At 46.1% G+C, this 11,798-nt stretch overlaps 1 protein-coding gene across 1 annotated transcript in view; it reads left to right on the forward strand.

Moving 5' to 3' along the window:
• Window positions 1-11,798, forward strand: part of Dnah14 (dynein axonemal heavy chain 14) — a 216,412-nt gene that overhangs the window by 203,054 nt on the left and 1,560 nt on the right. The window contains exons 79-84 of the mRNA XM_052736532.1: window positions 1,349-1,515; window positions 2,519-2,715; window positions 5,105-5,217; window positions 5,956-6,095; window positions 8,605-8,768; window positions 11,582-11,728. Coding sequence (XP_052592492.1) covers window positions 1,349-1,515; window positions 2,519-2,715; window positions 5,105-5,217; window positions 5,956-6,095; window positions 8,605-8,768; window positions 11,582-11,728 — 928 coding nt within the window. The remainder of the gene's footprint in view (window positions 1-1,348; window positions 1,516-2,518; window positions 2,716-5,104; window positions 5,218-5,955; window positions 6,096-8,604; window positions 8,769-11,581; window positions 11,729-11,798) is intronic.

Below are 11,798 nucleotides of genomic sequence, written 5' to 3' on the forward strand. Positions count from 1 at the left end.
ACAAATGTCTATTCATCTCAGATAGGGCACTGACAGCACACCACAGAAACAATTCCTCCCAAATCTAGCTTAGAGACCCAGTGGGTTCACTGAAATTATTTTCAGGAGTATGGGTTACAGGCTACTTACAGGAACACAGATGAGTCTAAGACATCTATGTCACCACAAAGTCCACCCTAGTGTAAGTGGCAGCTCCTGGAAGTTTACAGGCAGCTTGCCTCATCAGTATCTCCCACTCAGCAACTGCTCATTCTGATATAACTTTGCAGGGAGCCTTGCTGAGACTTGTGACTTACTTTACTCCCTGTGTCTTCTAAGTTTAGTTTATTCCCTCAGTATGAAGGAATCTTTCTCTAGAAAAGAACATTCAATTTGAAAGAAATAACTATACAACAGGAGTAGATTTAACAAGAATCTTAAACATGTTTCACAGTGTCCCTTCACTTAGACGGAGAGGCCATAATTCCTCCAGTCATGTTGCTCAAACACGGAAACTCATTTGTCTATGGGATGCCATTGGGCGACCTGTCATATTCAAACCTTTTGACTTCTGAAATTACTTGAAGCTGCTTTGGATGGCTACTAAGAAACCAAAGCAAAAGTCAAAAGCACAGCATAGAAAATGCATGTCCTTGGTGACTTGTAAGGTGCCCAGAGCAGTGCTATTGAGCTAAAAGGCCAGACTGGTGGTATCAGTTATCAGCTGCTTTGAAAGACAGCATTCATTTGGCTAAAATGAAACTTTGGTGTTAGGTGAAAAACTGGCCCATACTGGCAAGGAAAGGGAGCCCAAAGGAGTGTAGCGGTCCCCTGCTCACCCGCTTTCTGTCCTGTGTGCCCTGTCCTCTTCGTTCATTTCTGACCCTGGCTTCTCATCTTTGGAAGGACTTCAAAGTATCCCTCCAGCCACGTGCCACCAGTCTCCTCCAGCCATGTACATGCATTGCCCCTGTCACCCCAGAGTTCATGGTCAAGAAGCCCTTGGGTAAGCACAGAGGAATGTGACAAACTGACCCACTGAGAACCCATGAGCTACTAGGCCTGCCTCCTCCTCATCATCATCATCCAGTCTAGGCATATGCCTGTCTGCAGATGGAGTCTGGTTTAAAAAAAAAAAAAAAAGTGTTTTTGAAACAAGCCCTAAGGAGGCTTTTTAAAAGACATTTCCTTATAAACATATAAGTGACCAGACAAGTTTTCTCTTCTGTAAAGTGAACTCCAGTGTCTCCGAGGTCTTCTGTATCACAGCTGTGGGCTCCATGGAGCTGCTCATGTTCTGTGGGGCCAAAGCAGAGGGTCCTCCCAGAGTGTGGGTCTGTGCCTCACTCTTCACCTGACTCCTTTGCAGTCCTGAGCAGAGCAATGACGACCTGGTGATGGAGATCCTATCTGACATAATGGTTCAGCTGCCCCTGACAGTGGAGAAAGAGGAAGTTTCCGGGCCTGAAAGCCAATGCACATTCAAATTCATTTTATCAAGTTCAATGTGGGAGAGGCTTCAGAAAAATATTGAAGGTGAGTAGCAGCCCTGAGCCTCTCCCCAGGCTGCAGCCTCATCAGGAAAGATTCTGACCCGGGAGGAAGGTAGAGGAACCACAGCTTGGAAAGGTCGGGTGCCTCCCGGGATGGGAGAGGGCAGTTGTTAGCCATGGCGTGGGTGCTGGAAATCAGGTTCAGGTCCTCTGCAAGAGCGAAGAGCAGTACATGCTCTTACCCACTGAGCCATCTCTCCAGCCCCACAGTCTAACTCTTTCCAAAAGTCATGTTGGAGCCAAATGTTGAGCAACAGTTTACCAAAAAGCACGGGGACTGTGCAGGCGGTGACAGCACGTGCCCACAGTGGTCTCATGAGGAGATGTCACTTAGTGACTGTAATGGTCTCGGTTTGCGTACGAGGAGAATGAATCTCTCAATGCTAAATCTAGTCTTCAGTTCTGCCTGCAAGTTAAGACGTAGATATTAAAAAGAGGGTCTCACTAAGGAGCCCTGGCTGGCTCTGCTTCATTAGAGCTGGAATGAAAGGCGTGCGCCACCACATCTGGCTGTTTTTATAGGATTCCAGTGGTTTACTATGTCAACGGCAGAACATCTACTTTCTGACACATAAATACTGTATGAATTTCAAACTCAAGCTTTCTTTGGGTTTATTTGAGGCAGGGTCTCACAATGTTGCTCTGGCTGCCCTGGAACTCATTCTGTAGACCAGCCTGGCCTTGAACTCACGGAGATCTGCCTCCTGTGCCTCCAAAAAACTAGGACTAAAGGCGTGCGCCACCATGACTGGCTAAGGCTTTCTTAAGACACAACTTGTGCTGACTGATTTGCGTACTAGGTGTGGTGACACTCTCAGTAAAAATAGTAATAAAAATAATAAAACATTTGCTATCTACACTTCCTTAGAAAATGTCTACCAACCATGGTCAAAACACATGGACTTTCTCCAACTTGGAAGCTTGCATCCCTTCTTCCCCTATTAACATCACATTCCCCCATCTTTTTTTTTTTTTTTTTAATTCAGGCCATGATCCCCTTATCCACTCTGTCTTGATAATCTTTCTGAGCCAAGAAATAGAACGGTTCAATAAGTTATTATCTGTCATACATAAATCGTTAAAGGACCTTCAACTTGCTATAAAGGGAGAGAGCATCCTCACTCAAGACCTGGAAGAGACATACGACTCTTTCCTGAAAGTCAGAGTGCCCATGCTGTGGCAGGTAAGCAGCCATGCATCTTGTTGGCCTCTAGCCTGAGAGAAATGTCCGTGCTCCACAATGACCAAGTTCACTGCTCCACATGAAGAGATGGTGTGTGACCACTGTGCTGCTCTGCTTTTGGTACAAATGTGAGTGAATGCAACCAATTAGAGGGCAGTGTGGCAGTTCTACCAAAATTTATCTTCGAGGTATTTACCACACAGCTGTAGCAGCATGAATCTGAAAACAGCCTGGAGATCGGGGGGGGGGGGGGGGGGGGGGGGGGGCCCTGGTTATATGAAATAAGGTCTTCACAAGATGAGGCATGTACGCACATACCACAGAGACCTCCACAAAGGCTTCGTAAGGTTTTTAAAGTGTCAGAAGAATATGGGGGCATGTTTGCTTATAAAAAGTACATGTGTGCCGGGCGGTGGTGGCGCACACCTTTAATCCCAGCACTCGGGAGGCAGAGGCAGGCGGATCTCTGTGAGTTCGAGGCCAGCCTGGTCTCCAAAGCGAGTTCCAGGAAAGGTGCAAAGCTACACAGAGAAACCCTGTCTCGAAAAACCAAAAAAAAAAAAAGTACATGTGTTTTAGTTTCAAGAAACACAGACGTTGTAGGAGGAAAAGCAGACCTCAATAGTTACCTTAAGTGGTGTCATAATGGGCCATGTGTGGAGAAAGGCACTGGTTTTAATTTTACATTCTGTAGTATTTTGGTCTGCTGTTCTGTTTTATCTTATATTTTTAGTTAGTACAAAAGGTCACATGTTGACAAAGGCTGTAAGGTACATATCCTTAGGGAACAAGAAAGTATTACAGATGATTGCCACCAACATAACCAATGCTGACAGATGCCGCATGGGTGAACCCTGAAAAGTGAGGCTCTTCTACAGAGTCTAAGAAAGTAATCACAAAAGGCCGCAGTGTATGACTCATTTAAATGAAACATCCATAACAGACAAACGCGTACAAAGTGGCTACCTCCAGCTGCAGGTACCAGAGAGCTAAGCAGCGCAAACAAAAACAAAACAAAACAGAAAAACAGGCTTCTCGTTTGTTTGGTTTGGTTTTCACTTTAGTGCTGAAAATATGCTGAAGGGTGACTACAGTATTGGTCGTCCAACTCAGTAAATACATTTAACAACTGTTTCTTGAATGTGTGCCTTAAATGAGTAATTGCATGGTTATGTGAATTGCAGGTCAACACAGTACTTTTTAAAAAAAACAACCTGTATAGAAAACACGGTAACAGGTTAAAGGCATCCAACGACACCTAATTCTTTGAAAATTGAACAGGAACTAGTGAAAACTCGAAATGTAGCTCCTGTAGATTTCACACATGTAGCATAGTAAACCACTGGAATCCTACAGAGCTGACAGGATTTCTGGGCTCCTGTGCTCAGTGGGCTAGAAGGGCCCAAGGGGCTTCCTGACTGGCCAAGAAAGCCAGCTAGGAGAAAGCTGGGCTCACTGATGCCAGTGTGGGGTTGTGACACTGTAGCGGTCATGCTGACTGACAGAAGTGAGCTCAGCTCACTGGGATGTCCAGCCAGGACAAGTGAGGAGATGGCTATGGGAAGTGTGTGGAGAGATGGGAGGTTAAGGCGAAGCTACTGAGAACAGTTAGGTATGAGAACTCCAAGCAAGACTTAGTGCAGTCAGGCTGGATGAAACAATGGGACCACCAGGGGTGAGGGTGGAGAGAAGAAAGGGCTGGAAGGACTCAGGCAACAGCCATCACAAAGACAGCCAGTGGATGGGATCTGCAAGGCAGCAGGCAGAATTCAGGAGGAATCGGGGTGCCCTGGACTAGGGTGAGACCAACAGCTGTGACCACTGATTTCTAATGAGGACGGTAAAGGGGACAGGAGGCCACGATCTCCTCCACAAGACACCTACTGTCAGGAGAAGATGGAGGCGGCTGAGGACTGCAAGCCCCACTCCCTCCATCCTTGGTGTCTGAGGCTTGTTATGGACGGGATTGAGAATGGACACTGGGGGCTGCAAGTGAGAAGGGGGCTGCAAGAAGGAACAGTGAGAAGGTCAAGGGCCAGGCCAGCTCTGCCGGGCTGGAAAGCACTGTCCAGTAGGAGAGGCTGGTAACTTGTACCAGGAAGCCTAGGGAGTTCATGTGGCTAAAATCCAGGGTCCCCATGAAGACACCGTCCCCAGAAAGAAGAGGTGAGAGGTAAAGGTTGAAGAATATTGAAATCCTGTGGCCAGGACAGGCACTTCCAGTTAAGGTGATGTGATTTCCTTGGTACTAATTTTCAGACAACACTGTGTTTTCAGCTGGAAAATGGCGTATCTACTGCCAAGGTGTTCTCCCAGGCATAAAGGTGCCTAAGGACCTCTAGACAAGATTTACAGAAATGATCCACTTCTCTTCTCTCTCAATCTGCAGAAGAATGCCTACAGGTCCTGCAAGCCCCTGAGCTTCTGGGTGAGTGACCTCATCCAGCGGGTGAACTTCTTCAACACCTGGGCCAAAGTGGCCTACACGGCCATACACCATCGGTAAGAGCGAGCGAGAGTCAACACTGCTTTTCATTCCTTCCCTTCCCATTGCTTCTGCTGGAGCCTGGCAGTCCCCTACTCACCTTACCATGCCAGCTCAGTCTCTTGGGTTTCTTCCTCACCGTTTCCTTTTGGGATGAGAAAACAGAGACCTCAGAGTTGGGGTCCCATGCTGAGAGCTGGAAATACCCAGTATGTGTTTCTCCTTGCTGTTCCACACTGTGCCTGCAAAACCGGCCAGAGGGAGTGCGCAATCAAGTGTGAAAACTTAGTGTGTCTCCTTGACCCCGTTCTCAGGGCGGTCCTGTGGTGGGAGGTGAGGGCCACCCTGTCGTCACGCTGTTCCAGAAAGGACTAAGCCACAGCACAGGAAATGACTACCCAAAGTCTCACTAGAAAACACAAGTATGTCTAGCCTGTGCCCAGCTGTCTCTTGTGACTCACAGCATATGAGTGTCGGCTATGGGCAAAGTCTGCAACTCAGAAACAAGTGCTAAGATTCCTCAAGGCCCAGCCAGGCATGTCCAAATCCATGGCTTCCACAATCTACCCTTCCTTTCCCCTAAGAGGCTTCCAACTGTGCCCAGTGTCCATCAAAGTATAGAACAGAGAGGCTGAGGTAGGCTGGCTAAGCAGTGAGAGCGGCATCCTGGAGGCTGCGGGAGGCTGCCAGGCCACTTGAGGGGGGACAGCCACTGTGCCCTCAGCTGCCCTGCCCAGCCACTGGTTTCTCACCAGGTACATGACGTTTGTCATGACCTGGAAACAGCCTGCTACATCAGCCAACCAGAAATCCAAACTCCCCGCCAACCCCGAGAGTGATTTCATCGGAGGCTTTCCTGCGAGATACTGGCTCCCTGCCTTCTTCTCTCCACACGGTGAGTGCTGGCACCCAGGGCACACCCACATCTGGCTCGGGCCCACCTGCACTCGGGAGCTCCACCACCACTGGCCCCGAAGACAGGGACCCGAGTCTGTCCTGCCCCCACCTCTTCTCCTTATCCCATCTTCCCCACACCCAAGGTCCCACTAGGCTTTGGCAGGTCCCTTTCTCATCGCTAAGCCACTGGTTCTATCGGTATCAAATGCAGAATTAAGACTCCCCCCTAAGGCCTACACAAGAGGAAACACTACACCTGGACACTCATTTATCAAAAAGAATTGATGGTAGAATGTCTGCTATGCCTTACCTGTTCAGCACAAATACTCAGCAGGAAAGGTAGACACTAAGTGGGATATGTCACCGCAGCAGGGAGCTGAGACCCATAGGTCCCTGTGAAGAAGCCACAGTGGACTGAGTTCTACCAGGGCAGGAACAGGTAGGTTGGGTGGTGGTGGTGGTTGTTGTTGTTGTTTTTCTGTTGCACCCCAAGTACCTAATTTGTCCAACACCAACAAAGCTCTTAGTCAATACCTGGAGAATAAATGAGTGACTTTGCAAATGAGTCAGAGCGAATCAACACTTAGTACATAAAACAGGGAGACCACAACTGACGGCCAGGGAAGGCCTCTAAGGAATGGCTTCTGAGATGAGCCTTGAAGCTTGTTACCAACTAGTACCCAAGCGGGACAGGTGGGAGGGAAGAACCAACTGTCACACAGTGCACAGGCTGCCAGCCCCGTTCTGTTCAGACAGTTCCCTCAGTGGCCTGCCAAGGCTGTAATCATCTGTATGCCCAACTAAGAGAAACATGGCACAGAGAAGTTAAGAAACTTGCCTGGGGACCTGGAGAGATGGCTTACTCTTGGCGGTCCCCAGCACTGACGTGGTGTTTCACAACTCCAGTTCTGGGACACCAAGCACACATGTGGTACACACACATACATGAAAACAAAACACACATAAAATGAGAAGTCTAATAGGGAAAAAAAAAAAGATTTTAAAAAGGGGGGAGGGGGAAGAAACTTGCCCAAAGTCCTACAACTAGTAACTTGGATGACTCTGAGGAACCCATCCAAGTGACCACATTTTGAATTTAGCCTGACTTAGAATCACATGTTCAACCAAGGACAGATACAGGTCCACAGACAGCAAATGTGGGCTGAAGCTGGAAAGATGGCTGTCGGGGGCAGCAGGGAATTGTTGCAGTGGAGGGTGGGGGAGGTCATAGGCACCCGCTGTGACAGGGAAGCGGGGCATTGGTGCCAGAGAGGTTCAGGCTTGGTCTTGGCCGTAGGGAAGTCTTTGCTCCAGTCAAAAGCTGGCAGTGGCTGTAGTAAGGGATCATGGGACAGGAGAGGAGGAGGCGGACAGAAGGAAAGGTAGGAGGCAGAACCAGCTGGCCTCCCTGTTTGAGATGATGGGGTAGAGGGCAGGCAAAGCTCAGTAGGATCCAAGGCCTCCACTGGATTGGAAAGCTGAGGTCACTGAAATGGGGGACACGGGAGAGGACCACAGAACCGATGAAGAAATCAACCTCACACAGGTTGACTTTGTCCTTTGTCTGTACCCTCCCTCTATGACACATGGGGCAGAACTGCCACAGGCAGGTTAATAAGCAGGTCAATGTCAGTATGCCATTGCTGGAAGAAGCTTCAGGCAACCCTGGGTTCCATACTCACTCGTCTATGACCCATCTCTGCTACCCAGATTACAGTAAAGTACAATTATCAGTCACAATAAGATCAGAAAAGGCTCAGTTCCCACAACTGTAACTCCTCTCCCTGCACAAAGGGAATGGGGAGCTGGACCTACACAAACAGCCCTCGTGCACAGGCCTGAAAGTATGGGTGGCTGGTCCCTCCTATACTCCAGTCTCACCCCATGGTGTGTGACACTATTCCCAGGTAAGTGTCAACAAACTTCTATTCACACTAGATAAGGAACCAACCAAAATAAGGATATCACCAAAGTCCACCTCTGTGAACCAATGTGTTAGGGTTATTTACAGATGCAGAAATGACTCAAAGACAGTTGCATCACCAAAGCCCACCCCGACACGGGTGACAGCTCATGAAAGCTGGAACCCTGAAGCTGAGTGGAAAATCTGCAGGCAGTTCAACAAGCTGGAGAGTCTCGTCCAAGAAGTCCAGCATGTCTGAGAGTATCTCTCGGCAGTCCTTATTGTTTATTTACACTTGGGGAGGGAAGAGCCTGCTGAAACTGGTCAGTTTCAGGAACTTCCTGAAGTTTTTGAATCGCTTACTTCCTGAGTTTTATGGAGCTTCTCTGTGGGATGGAATGTTTCACCTCCCTTGAGAATATTCTGCATCTTCCCAAGCTTCCCTCTAAAATGGAATGTTTTATCTAGGAGTAAAGTGATACACAACACCCCATTACCCTTCCTTCCTGGCGTTTCGCTTCATCTCCATGGGGCAGTCATGGTGCCTGCCCCACGGGAAACCTGAGGCTTACCAGAAACTTTGGCACTATGTTCTTCTTCAAAGCCTTTCTCACTGCTGTGCTTCAAGACTATGGAAGGGCCCAAGGAATCTCCATGGATGTTCTCACTTTCACTCACAAAGTACTTCGTAGCACCATCGATAAACAGGAGGATGATTTCTCCAAAATTCTCCATAAGAGGCTCAACATAGTCAGGAGAGCCTTCCAGGTACTGGGTGCTGAGGTGACTGGAAAGGGTCCAATCTCCATTTTAATTTTTATTTTTTTGTTTTTGGTTGTTTTCTTTTTGGTGTTTTTGTTTGTTTTGTTTTGTTTTGAGACAGGGTTTCTCTGTGTAACTTTGGTGCCTTTCCCGGATCTCACTCTGTAGACCAGGCTGGCCTCAAACTCACAGAGATCCACCTGCCTCTGCCTCCTGAGTGCTGGGATTAAAGGCATGCATGCACCACCAATGCCCGGCCCCAATCTCCATTTTATGACGAAATGTATGACTTGTTTAGTCATACAGATAAAACTTAAGTGTTCATAGTTCTGTGGGTTCTTACTAGTTTTGAATCTTTGTGTCTCAATGCGCTTCTGTGCCAATATGATGCTGTCTTTATCACCGTGGCTGCAGAATAGTTTGAGGTAATGTTAGACTTCAAGTCTTGTTCTTATAATTGCTTTAGCTATCTGTGATCCTTAGTATTTCCATACAACTTTTAGAATTTTTTTTTTCTAGTTCTGAAGATTATCTAGTTCTGTAAAGAATTTTTGTAGGAATTGTACTGAATCTGTAGATTGCTTTTTGGTGATATAGCCATTTTCAGACACTAATTCTGAAAAATCCAGAGGCAGAGAGAGTCTTTCCATCATCTGATATCTTTAATTCCTTTTTCAACATCTTAAAATTTTCCTTATAGAAGTCTTTTACCTCTATGGTTAGGTTTATTCCCAGATTCTATACTTTTTAGGTTATTGTAAATAGGATATTTTTCCTGATATCTCTATGAGGAATTTCAGTTTTGATGTATATAAAAGATACTAATTTTTTTTGAGGGGGGGTTGGTTTTACGTTTTTGTTTGTTTTGAGCAGAATCTCACTATGTAGCTCTGGCTGTCCCAGAACTTAAACAAACTATGTAGATCAGGCTGGCCTGGAACTCAGAGATCTGTCTGCTTCTGGCTCCTGAGAGCTGGGATTAAAGGCACACGCCCCTACGCTAAAAGCTACTCTACTGAAAGCTTTTGGTGGAGTCCATCAGGTCTTTCAAGAAAAAAATAATTTTATCTGCCAAACGGGATAGTGTCCTGGTTAGTTTTTTTGTCAAGGTAAAGTTTTTTGACACAAGGTAAAGTTATCTGGGAAAAGAAACCTCAGTGGAGGAAACGCTGCAATCAGATTGCTTGTAGGCAAGTCTATAGGACATTTTCTTGACTGACTGAGTGTTGTGGGAGGGCCCAGCACACTGCGGGAAGTGCTATCCCTGGACAGATGATCCTGATTGTATAAGAAAGAGGGCTCAGCAAGCCATGCGGTGTAGGCCAGGAAGCAGTATTCTTCCATGGCCTCTACTTCAGTTCCTGCCTCCAGGTTCCTACCCTGATGAGCTGCTGTCTTGGCTCCCTTCAGAATATTTAAGCTAAATGAATCCTTTTCTATCTAAGTTGCTTGTGGTCATGGTCACAACACAGCAACAGAAACCTATCTAAGACAGTTTTTCTTCCTTCCTGATTTCTTTTACACCTTTCTCTTGTCTTCTTGAACACTTTATTCAATATGAGTGAAGATGATGGACACCCTTGTCTTGTGCCAAGAAAAAGTGCTGTTTTCCATCTTTAGCATAATGTTGGCTATAAGCTTGTGTATCACCTTGATTATAATAAGGAAGGCTCTGTCTTTCCCTGGTTTGCTCAGGACTTTTATCGTATGTGGAATTTTCAATACTTTTTCTGCCTTCTGTTGAGATGATCATGCAATTTGTCTTTACATTTATTAATTACATTTTTATTGATTTGTATGTCAAACCAACCTTGCATCCCTGGAATAAAACCAGTTTGGTTGTGATGTATGATCTTAATGTGATCTTAAAATCAGTTTCCAAGTATTTTGTGAAGATTTCTTGTATCTATATTCATTCAGGAGATTGATCTGTAGTTTTCCTCTTTGTGGTCTTTATTCAAGTTCAGGATCGGTCTTGTGCTGGCTCCATAGAACGAGCTTCGTAAGTAATGTTCCTCCCCTCTATATTTCATGGGGTCTGACAAGTATTGGTATCAGGTCTTCCTTGAAAGCTTGGAAGACTTAGCAGCATGTCACTTCTCCAGCCTTGACTGTTTCTTTATATTAAGACTCTTAATCAATGCTTTTTTTTTTTTTTTTTTTTTTTGGTTTTTCGAGACAGGGTTTCTCTGTGTAGCTTTGCGCCTTTCCTGGTACTCGCTTTGGAGACCAGGCTGGCCTCGAACTCACAGAGATCCTCCTGGCTCTGCCTCCCGAGTGCTGGGATTAAAGGCGTGCGCCACCACCGCCCGGCTTAATCAATGCCTTTTTTTCTCCTGGTTTGCTATGGATATGTTTACAGTGATACATTCTGGCTTAATTTTTGTAAGTCAATATGCACTTAGAAATTTATCCATTTTGTCTCGATTTTTCAGTTTATTGGAGTCTAAGTTTTCAAAGCATTCCCTAATGATCTGTGGCTTTCATTAGTCTATTGTAGCAACTCCCTTTCTGTGTCATTGATTTTATTAATTTGCACCTTCTGTTTCTTTTGGTTAATTTGGCTAGTATTCAGTCAATCTTGTTGAACCATTCAAAGAACCAGCTGTTTGTCTAGTTAATGTTGTGTGCTGGTCTTTCCATCTCATTCACCTTGCTCTGGTTTGTATTATTTGTTGTTCCTTCTAAGAAACCTTAGAAATTTGGAGTCTAGTTTCACCTCAGCATTCAGGGCAACATGAGGCAGGGATATACCACACTTGGGGGAGGAGGTACCGCAGGCTTCTGCAAGAAGCACCCTGATCCTTCTTTCTCATCAGGAAAAGGACCAATCTCCCAGTGGAGTGTACATTTTTGGTTTATTCATTGAGGGAGCACGGTGGGATCCTGAACAGGAAGTCCTGGAAGACTCACTGCCCACTGACTTATGCTGTGAATTCCCTGATATCCACTTTTTGCCAACAAAGGTAATCACCTAACTTGGTAAGGAAATCCCTAACTTCTGAGCTTGAATTACCTGTGATCTCATGAGGGAAA

This window comes from Peromyscus californicus, unplaced genomic scaffold, assembly GCF_007827085.1.
Source record: "Peromyscus californicus insignis strain IS unplaced genomic scaffold, ASM782708v3 Scaffold_14__1_contigs__length_90479793_seg_2, whole genome shotgun sequence".
NCBI classification, from domain to species: Eukaryota; Metazoa; Chordata; class Mammalia; order Rodentia; family Cricetidae; genus Peromyscus; species Peromyscus californicus.